The sequence below is a fragment of the Cyprinodon variegatus genome, unplaced genomic scaffold (assembly GCF_000732505.1).
Source record: "Cyprinodon variegatus isolate N-32 unplaced genomic scaffold, C_variegatus-1.0 Scaffold741, whole genome shotgun sequence".
NCBI classification, from domain to species: Eukaryota; Metazoa; Chordata; class Actinopteri; order Cyprinodontiformes; family Cyprinodontidae; genus Cyprinodon; species Cyprinodon variegatus.
This window is the reverse complement of record NW_015151194.1, coordinates 75,318-103,040: the sequence shown is the minus strand read 5'-3', so window position 1 is coordinate 103,040 and position 27,723 is coordinate 75,318. Positions and strand designations below refer to the sequence as shown.

The window sequence follows — 27,723 nt, the reverse complement described above, 5'->3', positions numbered from 1 at the left end:
GTCATTCAGTCTGTAAAGATTAGAAACCTTCTCTCTTTCTACTGTAGGTCACCTAACGGTAGACTTCAGTGATAGCTGATGCTTTTAAAACTGTTAAAAACATTCTGAAATAAATACAGACTATAGGCTTTTTTTTCTGGATGATCTGATCAATTATTTTCTGTAAAGTGCCCTGAGATTATATGCTGTGGGAATTGATTCTGTATCAAAAAACTGAAAAGAATTATGTTGAAATTGGCGTATATAGAATCCTTCTCCTTATAACCGCCTTTCTGGCAGCCTTGGATTGATATCCAATGCTAAGCAATGTAAGTTTACTGGGATTTAGCCCATCAGGACGGCAAATACATTTATACTACAGCATCTTTTTTAAACACTGTATCTACAGCAGCCATATTGAATGTGAATTTGGAGTTGTCTGCAGACGTTCGATTTTACAATTCCAGATTAGGACTTTAGGGATGTTTCATATGATTTCTCTAACTTGTAAAGTCAAGTCACTAATGCAACCATAACTGTGGCTTGAAATCAAGTCTTTAGACACTTTAGTGGAACCGCTCACAAAGGCAATACATGTTCTTTATATGGGGATTCCTTTTCTATCAAAAGGAAACCCAGATGAAAAGCTAGATCCTTCAATATTTCTCTCTCATATTTCTTGTTTTTATCTATTTGAATATTTCAACATTTTAGTTAACATATACTTGAAATTTAGGTCTGGATCCCCATGGCATTATAAGGTATTTATTTAGGTTCTCTGTGATTCCTTTTTTTTTTTTTTTTTATGTTTAACATTCAGGATTGATTAAGTGAATTTAAATCCATTTTGACTCCTGAGCAGTGGTCGCCAAAGGGCAACTTCTTAGAAATGGAGACAAATTTTTTTAAGTAGAAAGAAGAATGTTTTTGTTCTTTTGGTTTTATTGGAGTAAAGATGATTGATTAAACTGTGTGTAATGCACAATTCATACATCAGAAAATATTTGCTCTGGGAAGGAAACCTTATGTCTAAAACCATTCCTTTATTGCACATTTTGTCAGCTTGTCTGTCTTCTATTCAAACCAATATGATGTGTTGAATTGGATCTGCTGTTTTCACAGCTTTTGTGAGAAACTTTTATATAAAGTAGAACATTAATTCACAGAAAAGTTAACTTGAATTCTGTAAATCAAGGTTTTCATTCTATACCCAGCAGCTGTAGTATCTAGGCAAGAGCTGTCAGTCTGGTAAATAATCTGGTTGTTATTCAAAATTGTAAAGTTAGCTGTTTTATGAAGGGCAACATAAAACTGTTTAAAAAATCTTTTTGAGTTTTAGTCAACTAAAACTATCACATATGTATATTAATGACTAAAATTAGCTTAAAACTAATATTAGTTTTCATCCTGAAGACAAAAACTAACACTAAATCTAAGATGGCTGTCAAAAATCACAATAAATAAATTGATTGAAAAACAACACAGATGGATGCATGCTGCTGCTTTCCATGTTCCAGAAATACTGAGTAATGTTGTTTATAAAGATTGCAACTATACCTTTTTGAATAAGTCTTAACACCTTAGCCGCAGGTTTCCCAGAGCTGCTGGATTTGTCATCATAAAAAGGGAGATGGGTAACACCCAGGGAAAGTTTCAGTTAGCCCTTAATAATAAAAACAAAACTAACTGCTCAGGTTGTAATGACTTAAACACATTTTATTTCTGGTTTTCTATTTTTCACTAACAGATTCCATATTGACTTTATTTTCTTCTTTTCAGAGGCAGACAGGTCGGGGCAGCTGTTTAAGGATCGCATCATATTAAGGCAAAGCACATCAAAGCGGATGAAACTAGGTCAGACTGAAGCAAAGCAGACCCGGAGCGGACCAGACTGATCCAGACGGCACCAGGCACGTCCAAGAGGCCTGTTCAAGTTTCCTTTCCAGGTATCGGAAGGAGCTCTGTTTTCCACTTCTCATAGGTTCCCATCACAAGATAATGTTTGTAAGTTTTTATGACCGATGTACCCGATAATACTGACCATCAATTGAAATACTAGCCTAAAAGTTTTCTCTTGCTGTGTTTTATTAATTTGATAATATAGCTGGATTGTAAATCATGGCACTTCCTGGTCTTTAAAGGGGTAAAAAAATTAAATTCAGCTTCATCACAAAGCATGTGGGCTTAGATTGAAGCATCAGAGATCTGATTTGTCATGGCCTTTATTTGCATCAGATAGAAATAGTCACCAGTTTATGAATTCAGGGCTGCTGAGAAATGAATCAATCGTTTTAAAGAACCATCTGTTGCTGTCCATCAATTCAGGAAGAGCTGTGGTGGCCGTCTGCCAGCACTCTGATCTTCTCCCCATGGATGCCACTTTGGGTTTGCAAAGTTATACACAAGAAACCACTTGACTCCTGGAACAATTAAATTTCAGATCACAAAACTGACAGTGGACCGTAATGCCATACATTTGAAGACAAGCTTCAATGGCAAATCGGCACAGACCGTTAAGATGGAGGGGTGATGACTTGGGTTTGTTTTACAGCCAAAGAGTTTCTTAAATCTTAGTCAACCATCAGCTGCTGTGTGTAATCCGCCCAGAAGCAGTGGAGTAATTTGACACAATGCTGGCTTGTTGGTTAAATATCTGACAGATTAAATGACTGAATAGTGGAATTTTACAGTAATCGATCCACTTGCTTCATCTGGTTGTGATTTCTACCTAAAGCCATGAAGAGCTGAATGCTAATGCCCTCGTCCTAAATGCATAGTCTCGTAATGCCTTTAGCAGACCCAAAAGTTTAGTATCTGAAGGGCTTAAATGTCATCCTTTTGTGTGTTTACAGTTAAGGGCTCAAGAGTGGATGGAAGGAGATGATTTTAATACAGAGGCTGTGATGAACATCTGTGGTGAGTGTGACCTGTTAGATAAAGCAACATTTAGGCTACGTTCACACTGCAGGCCTTGATGCTCAATTCCGATTTTTTATTTTTGTGAAATCTGATTTATTTTTATTTTTTTTGTGTTGCCGTTCACATTTCCAAATAAATGCATCTTGTATGTGATCTTCTTTGTGAATTGCACTCATACAATAATAATTATAAATTTTATTTGAAATGCACTTTACATTTAAGAAAAAATCTCAAAGTCCTACGGCTAAAATCATCTTAGAAGGTTAAAATCAAAATTGAAAAATAAACATCGCTTTACAACACTTATGAATAAAATCATAAAATGTTTAAAGTCATACGTCCTGCTAAAAATAAATGTTTTTAATAGTCTGTGGTTCCCTCAGATGATCAGGGAGGGCATTCCAGGTCCGAGGAGCGGCAGAGCAGAAGGCACGATCGCCCATGGTGCTTAGCTTAGTCTTGGGGATTAGGAGGTGGTTTGAGTGTTTTTAGCGGCGGGATCGTGTTGTCGTGAGAGGGGTGAGCAGTTCCTTCAGGTATAGTGGGGTATTTCCATAGATGCACTGGTCGTGAAAGGGGTGAGCAGTTCCTTCAGGTATAGTGGGGTATTTCCATAGATGCACTGGTGGGTGAGAATTGAGACCTTTTATTCCATCCTTGCAGAAACAGGAATCCAGTGAAGGGAGTGGAGAATGGGTGTGATGCGGCCGTATTTTCGGACTCTTATGAGGATCCTTGCAGCAATGCAAGTGTCCCGCATGCACAGTAGAGGACGCGATGACATCACAGGCCAGCGTGCTCTGTGTTTATAGTAGTAAACATGGATGGTAGTGCCGGAGCGCATCAGGCGATCCTTCCCAACTATAAAAACACAATTTTTTCAAGATGGTTAAACATAAATACTGCTCTCCGCATCACAGTCTGCCATGGTTGTTGTTTTTCTTGCTGCTTCTTCATAGCAAGACCCAGAATAGTGACCTTTGTCAGGTATTAATGGAGTTCAGGTCAGATGAATGCGACCTGGCCGTTCAGACACAGGTCGCATTTGAAAAGATCAGATTCGTATCGGATTCAGGACCACATAGCCAAGTGGCCTGGGTCGGATTGGAAAAACATCGGATGTGTTGTTCAGACTCCCATGAAAAGACCAGATACAGGTCAGATATAGGCAAAGAAATCGGCTTTGGGTCACTTCAGGCTGCAGTGTGAACATAGCCTTAGTAGTAAAATTTTCTGTTTAACTCTGATTTTGCAGTAGGCTTATACAGATATCGCCATAGTTACCCGTTTAAATCTCGGCACCCAGCTGTATTTTCAGATTCCTGCAGCCTGATTGCTGCTCCACATGTTTTATTACCCCCGAATCCCCCATCCTCTGTCACTGCTCCGCCCTGCTCACGTCCGTCATGCGGAGCATTTGCACATGTCATGTTAATCATTTAGAACTGTTCCACATCCACTGCTACTCCTCCGTCTGTCACCATCCACTTCAGAACAAGTGGGCGGAGCGTGGAGCAGAGTGGAAGAAATATGGTGGAGCGCAGAGCGGTTTTCAATTCAAAGGCCGAAGGGAGAATTTCGCTCCACTCCAGTTCGCTCCGATGCGCTCACCACGTCAATTAAAAATGTTGGATTATAAAATTTGTAAAATGACATTTATTTCATTTAAGTTTAGTAAAATAAATTAATAATTAAATAGGAACCACAGGGCAACATGAATGGAGTCACAGCTGGGAAACGGTGCGATAATTTAACAGCCAGTTAAATAAGACGATACACATGCATCGTTCACATCGTTAAATCAAACGCCGTGTGTCCCAGGGCCCTGACATCATTACATGAAGGAAAAATGTCACAAAATGCCTTTCTGCTTAGTCTGGGTGAGCGTGGAGCGATTTTGCCGGAGTGGCATTAAAATTAAGGTGAGCGGGGAACGTGAATTGAAAGGCGCTCCACACGTTCACATGCTCTGATCCACATACATCATCTTCATCCTAGCTAAGCTATTTTTTGCTCCACTCCAGTCCGTTTGAAGCTGGCCAGGTCAAGCTCTGCCATTGGAATCGTACCAAACTGGAAAAAGAACACCCATGAGATCCAGTTTGTCAAAATAAAATGGGGTAAAGACAGATCGGTAGCTGCTAATCTTTGCATAGACTGTATATATTCCCAAAAAAAGAAGGCAGTTTGATTGGATGCGCGTTATTTTTAATTGAACATACCAGGAAACAGATTGGTAATTTAGATCAGAATATTTATTTTATTCTGAAAGGCTTAAATGTTTCGTCAAATTCATTTCCAAAAACTTCTAAGAGTGCATCACACATCTTCAAAAGAAACTTCTTATCGCAGGCACGGATGAAGAGATGCTGATTTTGGAAGTAGGAAACAAATGCAGATTACAAAACAGTTTTAAATCATTTTTATTATCCCTATTACAAAGATCCACAACAAAAAGAAAAAGTTTAGAAATAAATCACACGTATGATGGGGATGATGGGGATTTTTTTTATTATGTCATATTAGATTAAGCGTTTATTATACCTTATATTGTGTTCCTATGAATCAACAAATAATAATATCGCACATGCTCTCCTCGAGCTCCAAGGAACTCGGAGCGGAGCAAGACAGGAGGAACCGCAGAGGCTGTAGGCGTCATTTTTCGCAGGCGGTCTGGAGCAAAGCGAAGCGGTTAGGAAGGATGTGGGATTGAGGGGTTAGTCAGCAACCTGCTTCCAGTTGTTAACTCTCACTCATGACAGGCATCACTCTGGTGAAAGTACTGCTGTCGGTCTGACTCAGCCATGCATCATTTCTTCTATTTCTGACCGACTTTAATGTGATGTGGAGAAAATCTTAAGTTGACGGTTAAAAGATGCTTTTTTTTTTTTTTTTAAAGATTGCACAATAGTCTGAATGAGATTCGCTCTGCCAACCAGTAGTGCAGTGTGCTCACACGTAATTGAGGTTTCATGCATACATCTAGGCGAGAAACTGCTGATTTTTATGTAAATTACCACAGTTGCAAAAAGTACCTAAGTCAGTTTTCACTCTGCAGAGTTTAGCTCTGATAAGACGGTGTCTGTGTTTAAAAAGGGGCTATGGTATGTTAGTCTTATTTGAGCGGTACATGTAAATGATTAAAATCTGGCGTAGAAAAATAACACAGATTTAAATCTCCAAGTGCTGCATCCATTGGGTTAAATGTATTGAAAACCCAAAAGTTAGTTTCTCAGTAGAGCAGAATATTAGACTGCTTCTGTAAATGTTCTGTAGACTTCAAACTGAGGCGCCATCTTTTTTTGCATGAATAATGCCATCTATTTGGAGTTTTATTGGTGGCTTTGCAGTCGTCTGAAAGCTGTGGTTCTTCCTGCTTCCTTCTACACTTTCTTTTCTTTTTTTTTCTTCTGCTCACCTGTAATATTTTTCAGTCACATTAGCTGTGGACAGTGTGTTTAACATTCAGGATCACCATGGCCATAATTAAGCCCAAATAGGACATTTTTTCTTAGAATACAGTTTTTCTATCAGTATCATGAAATATACATTTTCATAAATTAATTTTGGGTAACAGACACGTTAAAATGTCCTAGATCGATTTAATGTAGAAGTTTTAATAAATTACTGTTTCAATGATATTGTAATTTATTGAGATTCATCTGAAATTGTGTTTTCTCCACTGATTATTTAGCTGCAGAGCATCAAATATAAACCTCCCAGCACATAATGGTTATAGAACAGATGGTGATTTACATGCAAGGGAATCATCAGACACTGAGTGAAAAACCCTGTAATATTATCTGCTAATAGCATTTATAGTTCTACATGGGACTCTCTGAAAGCATCCATTAGAAACCAACTCATGAGCGACGTTTATTTAGGTATTTGCAACCCTTTTGTAGCCATAACAGAAGTTTTGGTAACCTTACCTCCGGCTGCTGAATATTCTTATGTTCAAGCAAAGACTCTCTGCTCCAACCTTTTCTGCCGTTGCTATGCAGATGACCTGATGGCAGACCAGCGGATGGACATATCGTCTACAATGACTGACTTCATGTCCCCCAGTTCCACTGACCTCATCTCCAGCTCCATCAGCACACCTGGCATGGATTACAACCGCAAGAGGAAAGGAAGTACCTCAGACTACCAGTAAGGACAAAGAGATGAGAGTTTAATAAACACAGTTAAAGAGAATAGTTGCTATTAGAGAATAATGGGTACAATGGAGTGCTAGCTGTAATAAGGCTGTTTTATTTTATTATGAGAATAAAGTCCATATTGGAAGAACGAAATTTCAATAATAAAGTTATATTAATTTGTTTTCAAAAGTTCTTATAAGACAATTGTCTCGTTTTATTATTGGCATCATTTTCCTTCTGTTACAGCTCTAGTCGTGTAATGTTACAATTTAATTTTGGTTATATTAGGACTTTAATCTCATAATGTTCTCATTTTATTCACGTAATTTTACGACTATAATCTGGTAACATTACCATTTAATTCTGCCAATGTTGAGACTTTTTGTTAAAACTTAAATTGTATAATGCTCAAACTTTAATGTCTAAACATTACAACTTTATTCTTATGTCATGTCTTTGTTTTATGACATTGAACTTAATCTTGATATCTTATTCTCATGATGTTTTGGTAGTAAAATGACTTTAATTTCATTATTTTACAGTTTTATTTTCATAATATCATGCATTTGTTGTGCTAAGAATTGATTCCTCTAATATTCTGATTTTATTCACCTAAATTTTGCTAATTTTTTCTAACAATATGACAATAATTTTATTCTTATAACATTTTTTTTAGATTAGTTTAAACTTGTAATCTTGCAATTTTATTTTCCTGTTACAATTTAATTCTGTTAATATTAAGACTTGTAATCTCAGAATTTTTCCTCCGGTAAAATAAATACCATGACTTTTTTTTAACGTAATATTAACTTTATTCACATAATGTATTCTCATAGACCTCGTATTATAACTTATTCTCATTTTATGACTAATTTAAAAAGAGTACTCCGTCGACTAGAAAGGAGTTATATTTATTTCATGCTTGTTGAGGTTTGATGTAATTAGAAAAGTGTTTTTTTTTCTACACCTGGTTTTAATCATTGCAGTAAGAAATTCATTGATAAATTTCTTTTTTTTTTTTTTTCCAGAATTGATGGCTTCTCATTTGAGTAAGTTACAAAAACCTTTTTATTAGATTTAGGAAATAATTAACTTTATTGCATTATCTATCACACTAATATCAAATATCCTGAATCATAAACTATTTTACATCTTAGTCCTAAAGTCCAGTCACCATTTGAATGTTTTTATTTAGTTAACTATTGTTGAAACCAGTTTTCTTCTGTTTTAGTGACATGGATCCGGATAAGGATAAACTGGGCAGGTAAGACACTGATCGTCATGGTTATTCTCTGTCTTTAGGCTCCTAATAGTTCAGTTGATTTAAAATTAGTTTGATTACTTTATTCCTCTCAGTGGAGAATGATTGTTTGGAATGAAGTATCATTGAAAAGAAAGAAATGTCTTCAGTAAAAACCTCACCAACACACTGAGAGTAAAGAGATGTTTTTATTATATGTTAGATCTTAGTTGTTTTTTGTTAGTTGACTTTTGTTTTGCTTTAAATCACTTTCTTACTCCTGCTTATAACGTGAACAGGACCGATCTTTGAGGCTGCTGCATTAGACCATGTAGATTATTTCCCCTTAATTTTCCCCAAAGTCTGCTGACATTTTAAAATCTATCTTCTATAAGAAGGAGGTTGGAAGAATAAACAGCGTTGCTGTTTTACGTCCAGCCTTCCCATCGTTTGCTAAAGTTTTACTAGTTGTTTAAAGGTAGAATCTGGTTTTCAGATTTTACGCATTGACAAAACGAGCTCAGAAAACAAACTTGATTTGCTTTGGGCCAAATTCTTCTCTCCTCACCTTTTCTCCTCCCTCTGCGTCTTTAGAAACCTGAATATCTCACATTTCTCTCTGCTTGTCCTTTTTCAAAATACATAAAAGACATGAAATAAGATGTTTCAGCTGTTTAAATCGTATTAATGAAACGACATCCAAACATGATAGGATAAAAGAAAAGAAGGTTGAACAGCTGGGGAACAGCGGGTATCGCTTCATTCTTGTGTTCTTGAAAGTTTCCGGCATTCTTTACATTTTTCCTCCTACAGTCTCGATGTGAATGTCAGTACCTCCATTATAAGGACGTCCTGAATCACTGCTATCCAGTCTTTTAATGGAGGGGATTCATCAGACATCTGTTTCCTACTGATTGTGTCTTTGCTGGCATTTAGCTTTAAATTGAGCAGTTATAGCCCCATTTACAATCGAAACCTTTTGAAACCATGCTGAGATTGATCCGAACACGGTAACCGGGATAACTGCTAAGTGTAAATAGCACGCACAACTGAACCGGACCGTGCCGGACACAACCGAACCGCTCTAATATAGTTAATCAGTAGGGCTCGGCGCAGTTCAGATCTGGCTCAGTTCTCAGATAACAAAGAGCGCATGAGCAGACCACCTCATCTCCTTATAGTCGGCCTCTGTAATCATGAAATTTCAGACATTCATGAAAGAATTAGCTTCCCTACCATGCCACACGATTTCCAGTGATGATTCTGTTTAGCGGTGTGATGAGCCTCAACGACTGTCATTGTTTCCTGCGTCTGTAAGCCCTGATTAGACTTTTTTTGTCGTATCCATTTCCGAAAAGACGATTCTGTTAAGTCAATTCACCAAAGGGTGCCTTTTTTGCCTGTCTCTCTCCCAACTTTCTGAATGGTACGGGCGCCGCCATGTTGATTTGCTTGTTTACCTCTAGAGAGCAGTAGTACCGTAGATGGTCACTAGGAGGCGAGGGACCGTGCTAGCGGGATGTGTAAACGGTCATAAGGAACCGAGCTCGGCACGGTGAACTGATCAGAGCGCGGCACAGATTGGTTTTCAGAGAGCAGTGTAAATGAGGCTAATGTTTTACAAAAACCCTTTAAAGCTTTTGGTTTTGTACCTATAATCAAAATTTGTTAGCCGCAACATTTTCCACGATTTTTTTATTTTTGCTCCACAAAATGTGATGGAAACCAGCATAGGTCCAGAAGACCTCCAGCATGAATTGTCCATTTAGTCAGAGTTTAAATGTAAAAAAAAAGAAAGGCGTTTAACACTGACAAATAACTCTGTTAGGATGTTAATTTCCAATGGTTCTTCCAGATACTTAATAACCATTATTCTCTCTAAGGATTTAATAATTGGCCTGTTCTCTTCTTAATGTATCATGCATCCTCTCCCTCCTGGTTTTGTAATTCTCTGTAGATTTTGAATATTAGTTTATTGTTAGAGTGACTGATATGATTTGATAAAAAATATTTAAAATGCCAGCAAATGTCTGCAGTTTCCCTTTTCAACATTTCTTCTTGTCTTTGCAGTGACCACCAGGGCAGGATTAAGAATGCCAGGTACAATCCCAGCTTCTCCTTCTTTCCCCTCATCACTGCCAACCATCTAATCTCTTACATTGATTCAGTTCCACTTGGCCTGATTGAAAGCAGAGCTTTATAGATCTACCCATTAGGGATTAAAGGCCTGTAATGATGCAACTAATGGTTAATTAGAGGCTCCCTAATGCGGTATGTTTTCACAGTTATCTTACAATCCAGAATGAGTGGAACTCCAGAAGTTAGTTTTATCTGCTTGCTGGATACAAGGAAGCAGCTCTTTGTGAATGTCTGACACCATTAAGTCCATAAAAATAATCACAACTTTGATTTCTGCATTTCTTTCCCGCAGAGAGGCTCACAGTCAGATTGAGAAACGTCGGAGGGACAAGATGAACAGCTTTATCGACGAGCTGGCGTCCCTCGTTCCCACCTGTAACGCAATGTCCCGCAAACTGGATAAGCTAACGGTGCTGCGTATGGCAGTCCAGCACATGAAGACACTCAGAGGTTAGAACTTGAGGAAATGTCTGAGGGCCGGTTTAGACATTGGCTGATTCTGTAGATACAAGAAAAGGGAAAACAGGATCTCTGCAAATGTACAGTGCTTTGAAAAAACAAAACTCATTTTAAAGTTTTTAATTCAAGTGAAACTCTCCCTTAGATTCACTAATGACAGATTGATTTTTTATTTATTTTTTTTTGAGTTATTACGGCACTAGTGGCTTGTTTTTTAATGGACAGTGGGCTGACAGGAAAGGGGGTATGAGAGAGGGAGAGACATGCCGGAAAGGACCACATGTCAGACTGGAACCAGGGTCGCCCGCGACGACTAAGGCTACGTTCACACTGCAGCCTGAAGTGACCCAAATCCAATTTTTGTGCCCATATGCGACCTTTATCTGATCTTTTCATGGCTGTCTGAACAACACAGATCTGATTTTTTCCAATGCGACCCAGGCCACTTGGCTATGTGGTCCTGAATCCGATACGAATCTGATCTTTTCAAATGCGACCTGTGTCTGAACGGCCAGGTCGCTTTCATCCAACCTGAACCCCATTAATACCCGACAAAGGTCACTATTCTGGGTCTTGCTATGAAGAAGCAGCAAGAAAAACAACAACCATGGTGGACGATGATGCAGGGAGCAGTATTTATGTTTAACCATCTTGAAAAGATTGTGTTTTATTGGTTGGGAAAGATCGCTAGATGCGCTCCGGCACTACCATCCATGTTTACTTCCGTAAACATAGAGCACGCTGGCCTGTGCTGTCATTACGTCCTCAGATAGTTCTGGGAGCCACAAAAAGCAACAATGTTCTGAATGCTAAGTTCAGGTGGAATGATGGAAAGTTGAGTTGAAGGAAAAAATGCACCTTGAGAATCAAAGCAGGAAATGAAGGCTCCAGTCATGAGCTGCAGCTGTAGCCGACATAATACAGAGTTGTTCTTAGATTATTATCTACAACTGTTGCATTTTTTCGTCTTTTCTTTTAATAGAAAGATCAGCAGAATTGTTTTATTTGAGCTTAGAGGAAAATGGAACGTGAAGTTTCTGATGGCGTTGAGCCTAAATATTCTCGTGTTAAAAAACTTTTAAAAGGAAGCTGTGGGAAACTTCCTGCTTTCCGCTGCTGACAAACAGCAGAGGAGGAGGTTCCTTAAAATAGCTTCTTTGATGAACACGGTGTCACTCTGCTTGATTGGCCGGCAAAGCAGCCTGACCTGAAGCCAACAGAGAAATCTATTGAGTTTTGTCAACAGGAAGATAAGAGGCGACAGAACTTTCAGTGCAGACGATCTGAAGGTCGTGTTAAAGAAAACCGAGCTGATCGACTCCATGTTGCCCTTTTAGTTTATGCAAAAGAAGCCCTGATGAATTCCTTCTCTGTGAGCTCCTCCTTCTGTGTGGAGAATCCTCTTTTTTGATATTTAAGGTCATATTTTGAAACTTTCTGCAAAACTAAATGTTTTAGTATTAGTAGATATTCTGTGCACCATCATCAAAATACCAAAAACTGAATGTAATGAGTCTATTTAAAATGATTTCTACATTTTTTAAAATATTTACTTTATTTAAATTAATTTAAAGCACCTGTAATTACAGATTATTATGATTTACATCGCTATGGCAACTATACAGGCTGTCTGGTCCTGTGGCCTTATTTTAATCTTTTATTCTTACATCTACGCAGAGTAAGAATTTCATGTTTCAATTTTTTTCTAGACTGAAAATAAGAATGAATAGAGATATAAAAAAGTTTCAGTGTTTTTAATTCATATCGTGTTTTATTTTCATTTGTTAAAAGCAGTTTTAGTTCCTCTGTAAGAGCTCAGTGTTATATGCCTAGCAGCATCTTATGTATTTGTTTACAACGTCCTTCCTGAATGTTTGCTCTTGTTAAAGACTGAAATATTTTTGCTCGTTCAAATTTCCATTTCCGAGAGGCTGGAAAATGTAAAGGTTATCAAGGCGAGATCTTTCCAAATTCTATCAAGGGATGGAAAAGTTGGTTCTGAAAGCCAGAGATTTCAGCAGCTGAGCAAACAGCCTGTATACTGTTTTCTTTTTTTTTTTATTTTGTGTTAGCAGGGAGGTTATCTAATAGGCTTGCTACAAACATTGAAATAGAAAAGGGTTTTGCTTCTTACAGGCATCATTTACGGCGTACAGACACAGTTTGATCATCCACTCTGATTTCAGGTGCAGCTAACCCATACACTGAGGCCAACTACAAGCCTTCCTTTCTCTCAGACGATGAACTGAAGCATCTGATACTAAGGGTGAGTGGGAAACGATCCCTCAGCCTTTTTACTGTTCAATTTCAAGCTGATGCCTCTGTTAAAAAATCGTTCTGTGTTTACAACGCAGGCTGCTGACGGTTTCCTCTTTGTGGTCGGCTGCGATCGCGGCAAAATCCTTTTTGTTTCCGAATCTGTATACAAGATACTGAACTACAGCCAGGTAGGCGAACATTTTACTGTAAAGAGACCTGAAAAAGAAATGTGTGATAGATAAATGTTACATTTTAAGGCCATTGCATTTCTATAAAACCTTCCTCCTGAAGTCTGGGTAGCATCATAAAGCTAGGATGTTATACAGGATCACACTGCAAAAAAAAGATCTAGATATAAGTCAAAATGTCTTGTCCTGTAAGCCAGGCTTACACTGTGCGATTTTGTTTGCCCTTTTCGGGGCGACTCTCCAGTCCTGTGAGAATTTTTCGATCGGGCCAACTTTCAGCCTGATTGTGCGTCGTGTAGTGTACCGGGACTAACGATCAGCCTCTCACGATCAGGAATCGTGAGGTCAAGAGAAAATCAAACATGTTTGATTTTCAGTCGGACGTCGTGGGCAAATCGCTCAGTGCGCAAACAAGGTTTCTTCTTCTTATCGGATGAAAACACAGAAGCATGGGGGTGCGATTGAATAGGAGTTCTTTCAGTAAGACTGACAGACCGTAGTAGCTACGTTTGCTCAGCCATGTCTTTGTCCAAATACGTCGCCACCTTTTCTTTTTAGGGATTTCAGCACAAAATTGCACAAATTGCCAAGGCAGCACATTTCTCTCTAGCAAACTTCATATTCCTCTTCTTCTCCGCCGTGGTTTTTAGACGTACAGTGAGAGCAGATAGATCGCGTCAGAGCGTCATGCTGCACTGTGTGTATGCAACGATAGAAAAAAAATCGCACAGTGTATGCCCGGCTTTAAATTAAGTATATTTACTCTTAATTTGAGTAGGTTAATAATATGATTTGCCAAGGGAATGAGGATTTTTACTCTTAAAATAAGATAATTAAATAATAAACACTTGAAATATGACAATGAAATAGTTTTTTTTTTTCTTTTTTAATGTAAATTGTCGTGTTCCTTTTGGAAGTGTCTCTTTTACCTCCTCAATTCAAGAAAAAATGCACTTGGTTTAAGAAAAAATTACTTATTTAGATTTTTTAATTTTTTCCCAGTGCACTTAAGGTACTTTGGGGTTATCTCCGAAGGATGATATGAAGTTAATGTCGAAAAGAGTTTAGATTCAGCAGCTTAATGAACAAAGACAGTTGTTGCTGTATGAAAGAAGAAAAAATAATTTTTTTTCTTCTTAGGACTAAATAACGGTAAAGATTTTAAGTAATTATGGAAAACATGTTCATTTAAATGTGTACATACATAACATTTAGTTTTAAGTCTTAAACAGTTAATAAAAAGGCATCCTATTCTGATGTTACATGGTTTTAAAGTGTAAAGTAAAAAGAGATCCATGTCTAAAGATGAAAATGTTATGTTACAGTAGGAAAAAACAAGTGTTGCTTTAACAATTTTAAGAGTTAATTTTACTCACATTAGTGTCAAAATCAAGAAGATCTATCAGAGACTGGCGAATAATCGACACCATGTAGAGGAAAAGTTACTCTGCATGGCTATCCAATTTTACACTGATTATTAACTCCAACACTCCAGTAAATACTCCATTTAGGGTTACATTTTACTGTGCAAATAATTTTGTGAACTTCACAACAGAAAAATTAGATCTTCAGCTGTAGAGAGAAAACATCAGGAATTCTGCAGGATAGTTAATCCTAGAAAATTAAATGATCTCAAAGTAAATTCAACTCTACGACTCCTGTATTGAGCCTGTTTTTCTTTAAAAAAATGGAGTCTTGGCAGTGTCAGTCAAATCAATAAGATGGTAAAGGAAGGGAAATGGAAATAAAGAGGGTCTCTGAAAACCTCACTTTCTTTCAATAAGGCGATCTATCAGCATTGCTTTGACTGTTTGCTAGAATGAAGATGAGAAGAATCCAACATGTGGTGAAATCAAATAACTAAACTAATTCTAACTTATTTTTTGTTTTCCCTCTGGTTATTTTCATGCTATCTGGTTCTGCTGCCGTCTCAAGAATGACCTAATAGGTCAGAGTTTGTTCGACTACCTTCACCCCAAGGACATCGCCAAAGTCAAAGAACAGCTGTCGTCTTCAGATACAGCCCCAAGAGAGAGACTTATTGACGCTAAAAGTAAGCAAGGACAAACGCATATCTGTTTTTAGACAATCAGCCATCTGGTCAACAGTGATCCGCCGTCTGAATTTACACTTTAATCTGCTTTTTGGTCCCTTAAAGAAAAGAGGAAAAGAAACCAGCCTAGAAACCAGCCTAAGTCACAAACCTTTGAGCAGAAAAAGGATCTGGGTTTTGATCAATCTATTTCAATAATTAGGATCTGGCAGCTAAAATATCCATGAAATGTCACAATAATGTGGATTTGATTGATTATTACCAGGAAAAATATCATCAGAATAATAAATTGAGATCAGAAACTTGCAGAAGGTGAAAAGAATAAAATAAGCATCAGTTGAACACTGGAAAAACTGAGCTGCAGTAAGAATAAGTGACATTTCTTAAAATGCGTGTATTTGCCTTAACTTTGACGGGTAAATAAAATAATCTACCAATGTAAAGAGTATTTTAGCCCTTAAAGTAAGTAAATTAGATATTATACACCTGAAATAAATAATGGAATACATAAATCATTTCATTCCGTTTGGCATTTTCTCTTATGCTACGTTCAGACCGCAAGCTGCAGGAGCAGCAAAAACGCGCGTGCTGCTTCATTTTTGATGATTCTACAGGTTTAGTTCTGATGCGCGGCTAAAGCAGCTTTGCTGCTCTGGCTGCGCGGTAAAAACGTAGGTCAGCTATATATGCTTTGATCAGTGTTTAAAAAGTAGTTTTAACATGTTTTCCAGTGAGAAAGTCCGCCTGAAAAATTCCTCTGTGAAGTCAGTTCATCATGATTACTATCCTGCCTTCAAATATTATTTGGCTTTCTTAGCCGCTCAGTCCCCCACATACTGGCGGTGCGCTGTCATTAGGAATCCCATTCAACAGCAGCCTGTGGCCCGGTCGCCTCTTTGAGGTTTGCCACGGAGGCTGGAAGGCCGTTTTCACCAGGATAATAAAAGTTTACATGTTTTGCTGGGAGATTTCGGGATTTTAAGTTAATTTAGGCATTAATAAACTGTTTCAGAGGAGTGATCATAGTGATCTGTTTCATCAGTGCTGTTCCTCTCCTTCTGCCAGCTCCCAGATCAGCTTCTCTGATTGGTTGATGTGGCACGTTGACCAGCAAAAAGTTCAATTTTTCAAACTTCAGCAGCTGCTGCGACGTGCCGCTCCTGCTGCTCCGCCCTACGCGCCTCGCTGCGGGATGTTTTGCTGCACCTTGATGCGCGTCAAACACTGACTTTGCATGTAAACTAGCTGCTCCTGCTGCCTTTGCTTCTTTAGGTGTGAACGTAGCATTACTTACCTGCTCAAATCAAAGGGAAAAACATTTATTTCACCAAAATTTTATCTGCCTGTTGACATTTTTGAGTTTTTTTTCCTGTCCTTTTCCAGAACTAGAAGGATCATTTAATTACACTGAAGGGGTAGAAATGGTTATTTGTGGGAAATCGGTAACATTCTATTTTTAAAAGCTGTTGTAACATGAATTGCTTTGTATTTTCAGCCGGTCTTCCCGTGAAGACGGACATCACTCCTGGTCCCTCTCGGCTCTGTTCTGGAGCCAGGCGGTCGTTTTTCTGCAGGATGAAGTGCAACAGGCCTTCTGTCAAAGTAGAAGATAAAGACTTTCCTTCCACCTGCTCCAAAAAGAAAGGTACCAATGGCTGGAAGAAAAAAAAAAATCACTTTGAATTTGTTTCTCTCTTGCAGCAGCTGCAGCTTTTTTTCTGCAGCCTGAATGATTTTCTCTTTGTTTTATACCAATGATTGACACGGTTCTCTTTACACTTTCAAATGTTCATCTCTCATACATAAGATGTAGTTTTTGTCACAAAGGAAAACCTTTTATTTTCTTGTTGCTTTCTGCCTTTAGTTTCTCTTTCATTCTAAAAAGGAATCACAGCTCAGTTGGCAAATCTGCGTTTCTATTATAAAACCAAGGATGTCTGCTCACTTGGATACATCTCCTACCTATGGTGTATTTATAGAACAGTCACTGCCCTCAAAAATCATGACTATTGTCCTTTGCAATGTTTCTCGCATTCGTTATAACTCTAACATGTTGGGATATTACTAGCACTAAGCTTGGTTTGGTGTAATCTAGGAAACCTAAATAGAAACTACGTTACAATCATGCATTTTTTTTAAAATCACCTGAATAGTGAGGAGACAATTAGCATCTTATAGCTTCAAGTCTTGTAGGGATTCCAGCTGTGCAGATTTAGAAACTGATTGGNTGGTTTTGGACTTTGGCCAGCCCATTCTAACACACGGATATCATTGTAGGTTAATATTCTCCCGAGTTTGAATCATTTTGCACTCCCTTAGTAAAATATCCTGGTGTGTCAAGTAAGAACCGACTGTAAATCTTTTAGCCTCTAACCGAAAGAAGGTGAATGACGTCCAGATGAGTGCTTAAAGGGGTCATAGAATGATTCTATAGGGTATGTGGTCCTTCAGGTCTCTGAATAAGGTGTGTAACATATGTTGGGCTGTAAATGGCACATCTGCTGTTCTATGAACCCTAATGCAGCCTGGTTAAAAGCCCTAGAATGAAACAACAGGTTTTCTTCCTTTTATGGTTTGATCATGAATATTTAGAGGAGCTGCGTGCTGATTGGTTGGTTTACAATGAGCGAAGCTGCTGAGCAAAGATGTATCGTAGCAACAAGCACTTGCTCAAACATCGAAAATGTCAATATGGTAGGGCAGGGATGTCAAAGATTTAAAAAATTTGCTACAAGCCGATGGCCAGCCTGGTTAAATGTTTATTAAAACATTGAAATAAACATAGCCTTTTGAACCAAGACCTAACGCATTGGTTTTTTTTTTTATATTAATATCAATATTATTAATAAACTTTTATTATATTGATAAACTTAAGATAAATACATAAAAGAAAGTGCATGTATTATAAAGCAAAAATGCATCACTGTGCTGCTCTATGATCCTAGTGAGCACCGCTTTTAAATAGTAAAATAAAAAAATTCAAATTTGCATTTGCAATCAAAGCAGTTGTATTCCATTCAACTAAAAAATATGAATAAATATAATCTTTTCCCCTGGAAATGTATTGTTGGTGCATGCAACACAGCCGCACCAACACTACATTCCCCACAATGCAACAGTAGCTCACGAAGTCACAGCAGCGCGCACAATATTTAGTTTCACATATTTACAGAAACAGAGAGATAACCTCATTCATAGAAAGAGCATCTAATCTCTGGATTTAAAGGTTCTCTCCTGAATTTGAACTTTTTTACTTTCTTGCCGAGTCATTTGGGATGTTTTATATCAGACTTCAGTAAAAACAGCAGAAACAGTCTTTAAATGCTCCTGTGCAGGACCCAGGTTGTTGGAAAAGGTTTCCTGAATCCTGAATGACTCCTTTGTTTTGCAGCAATCTTGTTTTTCAGAAACTACAGTTGCTTAAATGTTCTACCATGTTAAAGAAGAACTTCATCATTTTTTGAGTCAAATTTAGTTCATATAATCTCGTTTCCTCAGCTGGCATTTTTCCGGATTAATGCAAACTAAAGCTTCAGCTAACCATTATTTTGTAAATTGATTAATAATCAGATGACAAAAAGAGAATTTAAAGTAGCTGAGGCTAAAACGTATAACAAACTTTTTGGTTTTTTTTTACAATTTCGGTTCATTTACTCCTCAGAAGGTTTGCTCTTTCAGCTAATGGCTTGTTTTAGAGTCTATATATTTGTTAATTATTATTTGATTACTAAATTAGTAAATTATTTCAATAATGGATTAATCCGATTGATTGTTTCAGCTGTATTTTAAAGTCTTTCTTACATTGTCGGAGGGTTTTCCCTGTGAGCTGCGGAGGCTGGAGGACGGATGAGTCATGCAGATGGTTGATGTGACCCAGCTTAGTCGTTGGTGGGATTTGGTGAAGCATTGTTAAATTCAGTAGGCATTTGCACCCCCTTAAAGCAAAGTCACGCAGCACTTTGCACGAAGCCACTGTAGTTTATATTTTTAGCATTTTGCTAAATATTTAATTGCCCTCCTGCTTTTGTTCTGCTTTACACGGGTTGCCAGAAAGCTCCCGTCATGAACTTAACCATAGTGAGAGTTGGTCGGGTTTCATCTGTAGATCCTGTTGAAATCATCAACGGACGTTTAGCTTGACTGAGATATGTAAAGTTATAATCATGGAGCTTAATCCTGTCATGAAAAATGATTGCTAATAATATTAAGAACACTGATTATTAGATACAGATATTTGTTATTCACCTTTGAGTTTTAAAATAAGCAAATAATTGTTTTGTTTATATAAATTAAAACTGAAACATTTGTATTTTGATATGATTTTTGGGAAATTCTGCTAAAAATCACTTGAATTAGTAGAAGACTTAACCACTTAAAACAAGGTTTTCCATTTTTATTTTGCTTAGTGGTGATCACGTGTTTGAGGCATTTTTATGATGTATTCTGTCACCATTTTATCCTGATTTCAAATCTGAATTAAAGCTTCTGTTTTCAGCTTCGGTCAGTTGTACATATATATTTTTTTCATCCCCTTGGCAAAGCGTTGAGTCTTTATTTTTATTTTGTTTCTCCCGTCAGCTGACCGGAAGAGCTTCTGCACCATCCACAGCACAGGGTATCTAAAGAGCTGGCCCCCCACCAAGATGGGGCTGGACGAAGACAACGAGCCGGACAACGAGGGCTGCAACCTGAGCTGCCTGGTGGCCATCGGCCGCCTACATCCCCACATCGTCGCCCAGCCCAGCCCGGCAGACATCAGGGTGAAGCCCACAGAGTACGTCTCCCGACACGCCATCGACGGCAAGTTTGTCTTCGTCGACCAGAGGTGAGAATTAGGGGAGACTTAAAAAAAAAAATAATAAAAAAAAGCATTTCAACTGACTTAGGCAAACTAAGTTGTCATTTTCAGGGTTTCCGCGAGTCATTAAAAATCATTAAAAGTCATTAAATTGTTATTTTTTAAATTAAGGCATTCATTGGCATTAAAATTCATGAAATGTGATTACAGGTGCATTAAAAATGCTCTATTTAAAATAAAAAGGTTTATAAAAATAATTTAGTCTTATATATTATTTCCGATATAACTAGTTCATGCTTGTTTGCACAGAGCTGCTTACAGTTGAACGTAAATCCGTATGTTAGGAAAACGAGCTCGAGGCGGAGAAAAAGCTAGAATATGGTAGACATTCCAAGACTCCCGGAAGTTCTGGGAGTCTCCCTGGTACCGATAGTTGTTCACGATGTCTGCGAGCTGGATAAATTATTGCGGATTTTAGACTATGTGACATAGTGTTTTTTTTTTGTTTTTCTAATAAGCAGGAGTTTTTGGAACTTGGGGTGTCTGGTAAGGGAAAAGGCAAATTTCAACAAAACGTGACTGGAAAACAAGGGATTTGGGAAATGGCTGCAGCCTGTCGACAGTGCTTCACTGTTCTGGAGGCGCTTAATGCCAGACGTATATGAACGAGGCGTGCGATGCAGCGTTTTGATGTGTTTCTAACATGGACTTTGCATGTGAAGCAGAAGCCGTTGATGCTGAAAACGCATTTGCTCTGAAAGGAGTTAAAACGCTGCAGCTCAGGTTATAAAGTCATCAAAATCTGGTTTGGTCTATTCTTTCAAACCAGCTAAAATGAATGATGAAACGAGTAAAACGTACAGAAAGGCCTGCTGGTCTGACGACTGTGAAGAATAACAGCTGCTGATGACTGCTAACAGACAAACTAGCCGTCTCTCTAACATAAAGCCAAAATCAACATCCCTGTTATGTTTAGTTAAGTTACCTGTCCAGTAGAAAGTCTGGAACCTCCTTGTCTGTTATGATACCTGCTCACCTGCTCCTTATTAATTGTCTCCATCTGGTAAAAGCTAACAGACTCTCATTTTCTCCTGGTTATTTTTTATTTCCAAAACTCCTAAACTTTGATTTTTAAAGGTATAGTGGTGGATTTTCTTTTTCTCAGTGGATCATCTAAATAAGTGGTCGTCCTAATTGTCAATCATTCTGGTGATGTGTTTACGTAAGCCCTTCCTACGTGCTCGTCCCCATTTTCACTTGCCAGGGATGAGTCTGACATAGTGGAAAAATTGCAAATCTTCTTTTGGAAAGTAAGCTTGAGTGTGCACGCGGAGAAATGGGCTTTTTTTTTTTAAGTAGAGAGGGCGAGTCTTCTCAAACATTTCTCTAAAATCCACCCCTATACCTTTAAGTTATAATAAGTTAAGATAAGTTAAGATAAATACATGATCCACTCAAGAATATCTCTTACATTTAGAGTTGTTGTCCTAATATAATTTTTCTATAGGAGCCCAGAAAGGTCAAACTAAGCATATATTTTTCTTCTAGTATGAGTTTGCAGGTAATGCTCAATGATGTACTGATATAATCAAGGCTTGTGGAGCTGGCTTAGCCCCAACAGGCCTGGTGGGGCCAATCAGGGACGTTAGAGAAGCAGGATGACTTCTGCCAACCTCGCCCCATCTGTCATTTCACAACACATACGGCGATGATTAAGAGGCGCCGTAGTCCCACCCTGAAGTTAGTCATAAAAGGGGTTACAAAACGGGTTAAAAAGGGGAATAACTGAACTGTTGTGGCTGTTTTTGTACAAACACCCAGTGGTGGATACCTTACTGCGTTTAGTCTTAATGATCAAATAAGGATGTTCAACAATATTTTCTTTTGGGGGCCAAAAATAGCCTTTTAGAGACTTGGAATATTCAGCTTTTTAAAAGTCAAAGTTGATATAAAAAGTTGATAAATCTGCTGGGATTTCTGTCTCCAGAGCAACAGCTATCCTCACCTACCTTCCCCAAGAGCTGCTTGGAACCTCCTTCTATGAGTATTTCCATCAGGATGACATCAGCCACCTAGCAGAATGTCACAGACAAGGTATCGCCCAAAGGTTAACTAAAACCATAAAGAAAAATGAAGGAAGGCAGCGGTAGGATGATTGTGTTTTGTTTTTTTTTTCTTCTTAGTCCTGCAGATGAGAGAAAAGATCAACACCAACTGTTACAAATTCAAAATCAAAGATGGCTCCTTTATAACGTTGAGGAGCAGATGGTTCAGCTTTATGAACCCTTGGACCAAGGAGGTGGAGTACATCGTCTCTACGAACACCGTCGTATCGTGAGTATCTGTACAGGATGAGTGATCAACGTCAGGCTGTAGAAAATGGCTCATTTTTCCGTTTGCGTTTTCCTCTCCAGGTGTCACATAATGGAAGGATCAGATTACCCTCAGTCTGCTGCTTCCCCACAGAGTATGGACAGCGTTCTGACCTCAGAGGGTAAATTGATGGAAAACATTAGAGTGAGCCCTCCTCTGTGAGCCCATATGTTACCTCTCTGTATAAATGACGTTTGCTGTGGCTTGGCAGGCGGCGGGAGGCGAGCTCTGCAAACTGTCCCTGGCATCCCTGGTGGCACTAGAGCGGGAGCGGGGAAGATCGGCCGCATGATAGCGGAGGAAGTGATGGAGATTCAGAGGTGAGGCAGCAGATCGGCTCTTTGCCTTCTGAGACGGGATAAACCTGAAGTTCCTGTGATGGAAAATCACTGCGGCCCGCTTTGTAGCGCTCGCATCGTTACGTGAGGCCAAGGTGTGATTTAGCGGCTAATAAAGGCCTTCTGTTGGAGCTGGCAGCGGGGGAGGCATCTGTGGAAAATTGTGAGCAGGATTTCACGCAGTCTGAACTGAATCATCCCATACCACACACACAAAAAAAACTAACATAAGGTAAAGGAAGAGTCTGCATATGTTCTAGACTGGATGAACTCAGTGAACCCATCTCCAACGATTGGCTCCTCTGGAGCGGTCACTGAAAACATGCACAGCCTCCTATTAATTTAAAGCTGAGGAAGTTCTGATCATTGTGATTAAATGTAGCTTATATGTGTGTTTGATGGACTGTCCATATGTGTGAACAAAGGTGAAGATGTACAGATGTTTCTATTGTTCTTCTCAGACCCAAGCGACATTTGATGTGTTTGTCAGATGTGTACTTTAGTCTTTTTCACGTGGACAGAGCTGCGATTAGTGATGCCTGGAGGTGTATTTGATCTCAGGAGCTCTGAACGTGTCCGTCTGTCTTCCAGGATTCGAGGCTCCTCCCCCTCCAGCTGTGGTTCCAGCCCTCTGAACATAACCAGCACCCCTCCACCGGACACCTGCTCACCAGGGGGCAAGAAGGTGAAGCCAAACTGCACAAACATCATTTCTGCCTCCTCTCCACCTTTTTAGCAGTTACCTCAGTGACCAAAATGTTTGTGCTACAGCTGAAACCAAGCACTATTTTGCTGATCTATTGTTTAATTTGAAGGCAAATAGTGCTTTATGTGGTTATTTTATTACAGGGTTAGAAACAGGTAAAACGATATGATGAGGCCTTCTGGATAGGACATATTTACAGACTAAGAAGGTTTTATTTCATATATGCAACATGTAATTATACGTTGTACAGGTTTAACTTAATTACTGATTTTAGTTTGTTTTTTATGCAAATATCATATTTAAAGTATTTTATACAGAACTAAAAGATTTTCAGCTCATAATTATTTATGGAGTCAGAATTCTGCCAAAAGTTCCTACATATAATAAATGCCGATACAAGTCATTTTATTTAAAACACGCAAATATAAAGTACTTCCCACGCGCATTTTGAATATTTTATGGGTGTAGAATCAATACCATCAAGCTTCCACTATATCACAAGCATTGAGGGTGGAGCCAACCTAAGAAAGCACCTTCCTGTGATTGGCTACTTTTCAGGACATCCCGCCTCTTGAGACAGTACTGTTTACTTCCTGGTTATGGCTGGTAGTGTTAGCAAAGCATCTTCATGCTGGTCAATAAGTAAAAAATCTATATATTGAGGAAAGTGAGGCTTTTGCATTTACATTTCTAATCAGTTTTCAGCGACTGTTAAGCAATGTTTTTTTCTCCGTTCCGTTTTCAGTTGATGACAGGAATGGATGCTGGATATGAAGTCAGGATATTAGCCTGAAGATGCTTTGCTAACGTAACCTTTAGCCGCAACAAGAAAGAAAACAGTGACAGTTTCCTAATATGTGTACTTGTGTGTGTTCCCGTGTGCTAGTGAAACGTCATCAGCCTCAGTCCTAATACTGTTCCAGAGAGAATGAACAAAGTCCCCGGATGTTGTTCTCGCCCCTCCCTCTTTACCCAGCATGCATCGGAGCAGACTTGTCCATTGCGGAAATTGACAGCTGTCCCAGCATGCACTGCAGCAGCAGCAGCTTTCAATAGAGCGCGCCACTGAAAGTTAAAAGTTCTCTTTTCTTTTGCTGTTGTTCAATAAAAGTACGTTTTAAGATCATTTGGGGTGAAAATGTTATACTTATTAAGCATCACTATATGGCCCATTTACTGATTTAATGCATAATTTAAAAAAAATGTTTTGTGTTGAGAGGACAGTGGCAACCAGTGGACCTCTGAGGCTAACGGCTAACGTTAACCCGTCTGCAGCGGCCCTCTCTGGGCATAGCTGTGTGTGAAGGAACGCTGACTTTGATGGCCATTTTTTTATTTTTTTATTTTGCAAAATGTTTATTTGTGTTTATCTCACTTTGTTAACTATTACTCCCCCACAAAATGAAAAAAGTAATAATCTATTATTATCTAGAGAATTAATAACAGGAGCTGGGCATGTGGTGACGTCACAAGTACGCATCTGATCCAGTTGACCCATATTTATGCTGCGTGCTCCGGTTCTCTCACAGAGTCCAGACCTTCCTGTGTTCTTCTCAAACACAGACCTGGTGAGGACGCATCCGTACTCGCCTTCTAGTGAACTGAGAAACTGACAGTCTTTTCTCGAGGTGCGGGATTTCCTGAAAAGCAGCCAATCACATTGCAAATCATAAACATTTGAGTTTTTAATATTTTTGTGATCATCTGTATAATAATAAAATCCTGGTTACACTATATTGTACAAATATTGGGCCTCTTGCATGTGAGTTTTTTCACCCGTTTGATAGAAAAAACCTTTTTGTGTTAGTTTTATTGCAAATTTGAAAGCAAAAATAACTAAGAAATGTCATATTTATTGAATAAACGTTTATTTACCTTCAGTCTACATCCAAGTCAGCTTCGCTCCTAAAAAAAAAACTGATTGGATTTTATTGTAGGGGTTCAAAAATGATACAGATAACTCATTCTGCTTAAGTTATTTCCCTGCAAAACCTTTTTTCCGTCCTATAAACTGAGCCCACTTTACTCGCTGATGTGTCTGTAGCTATTAACCAGCTTCTATCGAACAAAAACTGACAATCAAGTAATCCGTGAACATGGGATTCAGGCTTCGCTCCCAGGAGCCTCCTGTCCTGTTTCTGCTTTAGACTGAGAAAACCTCCTCTGTGCTTCCTTTGCAGATTCAGAACGGTGGGACACCGGAGCTGCCGAGCTCGGGGATCCTTCCTGGACCCGATTCTGTGGGCTACCCGTACTCCAACCAATCCATCATGAGTGAGTCCCGCAAAAAAACATGCTTTAAACCCAGTGGCTCCCAAAAATAACAATAAAACAGGCTGGTCACTCCATTAAAATATGGAGAATTACTTCACTCCATTTGGGTCTTATTTCATGAATATTTCTATTATTAAATTGTACATTTAATATTTGAATCATACTTTAGATAAATATAAATAATAATTTCATTGTAAATGTATTGTAATGTATCAGACATTTATATATTTTAAGGCGCGTTTGGCCCTCCGTATACTTCAGCATCACACAGATGCATCCTTTTCTTATGAATCCTTTCTTTGTTTAGGCGATAACTCCCACCTGGGCATAGACATTATGGACGAGCCGGGTTCCAGCAGCCCCAGCAACGATGAAGCCGCCATGGCGGTCATCATGTCTCTGTTAGAGGCCGACGCCGGGCTGGGCGGCCCCGTCGACTTCAGTGACCTGCCCTGGCCTTTGTGAGGCATCTGGAAGGGAAGATCTAGAGCCACTGATGGAGAGTTTGGTCATCCTGTTTTATTTTTTTTCTTTTGTTTTTTTTTTTCTCCCTTGGATCTCAAGTTTTTTTTTTTTTTTTTGCAATCTGTGCACAACTACACTGAAAAAAATGGCGTCTTGAAAAGAGTATTTTGAGTTTGTAAATACTGAAGATTTTTTTATTCCCAGGAAAGACGTATCCGCTTTAGACTTCCACTCTCCTACTCTTTGATTCATCATTCCTTGTAGGTGGGCCTGGTTCTCATGGAGACAAACTATGTGGCGTTGATAGCTCCTGCACCAAATGACGCTTCATTTTTCCAGTGTCGGTTGCCAGCAGATGGAGCGCCTCGTCACGCCGTGAGCGACGGCCTCTCAGACCGCGGCCCCGGAAGCAAACGTTACAGAAATGTGGTGCTAACATGTCCATGTTGCTTCACTGACTCCTGTCCAGCAGTGGCTCTGGGACCCCCCCTCCCCCACCTAACAAAAACACCAACCAACCCTGGACTTCTGACGGGTTGAAGGACTGAATTCTGTTGTGCAACTTGTGCACCATGCTGCGGACGTCTAAACGCCCTCTGAGGGTTCACGTCCAGGACCCCCCCTCCCCCAACATAAGGACACCGTTTCATCTCAGCCAGCTGGAAGCAAAAATAAACCGTTTTGATGGTTCGCTTTGAAGATTACAGAAAGCATTTTTCCTTTTTTTTTTCAAAGGTGTACTTTAGTTTAAGTCGATATTATCAAAATCTTCAAAAAAATCTTTTCTGCCAATTTCTCCGATTAAAACCGTAAAGCTTTTCTTTCCATCTATCCTGCATTCAGTTTGACATAGAAACTGAATTCATCCCAAAGCAGCCTGCAGTGCTTCACATGGAGCAAACTCTATATATGTTCAGTAGAGGTCCCATCAGGTCCAGATCGAGGTGGAAATCAGCCCATTTAATGTTTATTTTTAAGTCTACAAAGCTTTGCGAAAATGGCAGCTTTGGCGTCACGAACAGAATTTAAAACAAAAAAAAAATTTGGACTGGATCAAAAACCGTCGATATAAAACAATTTGAAGGCTGCAGCGTCCTCCTATTGATGAGCTTCTCCTAAAAGCTGCTCTTGGCTTCGGTCGTTTTCATATCATAAACTTTTTTCAATGTTTTGTCGTCATTGAGGGAAAAAAGAACCTTTGAGCATCTTGTAATTAAAGTCAATTCCAATGCAGACCTGCGTCTCTTTACTGCTCCAACTCCAACCTGTAATCTAGATACCATCCTTTAATGGAGCAAAAGGAAACTAGTTAATTTGGATTAAAAGCTGTTTATTATTATAGCACCATTTACCCCACGTCTGTTAAGGCAGGGTTCATTCAGATCCTGTTT

At 38.8% G+C, this 27,723-nt stretch overlaps 1 protein-coding gene across 1 annotated transcript in view; it reads left to right on the top strand.

Annotated features, from left to right (window-relative positions):
• The window catches only part of LOC107098020 (aryl hydrocarbon receptor nuclear translocator-like protein 1), a 45,085-nt gene extending 17,784 nt beyond the window's left edge, over window positions 1-27,301 (top strand). The window contains exons 2-20 of the mRNA XM_015395445.1: window positions 1,759-1,983; window positions 2,832-2,895; window positions 6,903-7,050; window positions 8,069-8,089; window positions 8,272-8,304; window positions 10,351-10,380; window positions 10,712-10,869; window positions 13,065-13,144; window positions 13,233-13,325; window positions 15,261-15,378; window positions 16,874-17,023; window positions 19,957-20,203; window positions 22,164-22,270; window positions 22,360-22,510; window positions 22,591-22,670; window positions 22,761-22,869; window positions 23,479-23,572; window positions 25,774-25,867; window positions 26,175-27,301. Of these exons, the coding sequence (XP_015250931.1) occupies window positions 1,978-1,983; window positions 2,832-2,895; window positions 6,903-7,050; window positions 8,069-8,089; window positions 8,272-8,304; window positions 10,351-10,380; window positions 10,712-10,869; window positions 13,065-13,144; window positions 13,233-13,325; window positions 15,261-15,378; window positions 16,874-17,023; window positions 19,957-20,203; window positions 22,164-22,270; window positions 22,360-22,510; window positions 22,591-22,670; window positions 22,761-22,869; window positions 23,479-23,572; window positions 25,774-25,867; window positions 26,175-26,332 (1,941 nt within the window). The 5' untranslated portion in view covers window positions 1,759-1,977 and the 3' untranslated portion in view covers window positions 26,333-27,301. The remainder of the gene's footprint in view (window positions 1-1,758; window positions 1,984-2,831; window positions 2,896-6,902; window positions 7,051-8,068; window positions 8,090-8,271; window positions 8,305-10,350; window positions 10,381-10,711; window positions 10,870-13,064; window positions 13,145-13,232; window positions 13,326-15,260; window positions 15,379-16,873; window positions 17,024-19,956; window positions 20,204-22,163; window positions 22,271-22,359; window positions 22,511-22,590; window positions 22,671-22,760; window positions 22,870-23,478; window positions 23,573-25,773; window positions 25,868-26,174) is intronic.
• The last annotated feature ends 422 nt before the right edge of the window (window positions 27,302-27,723 follow it).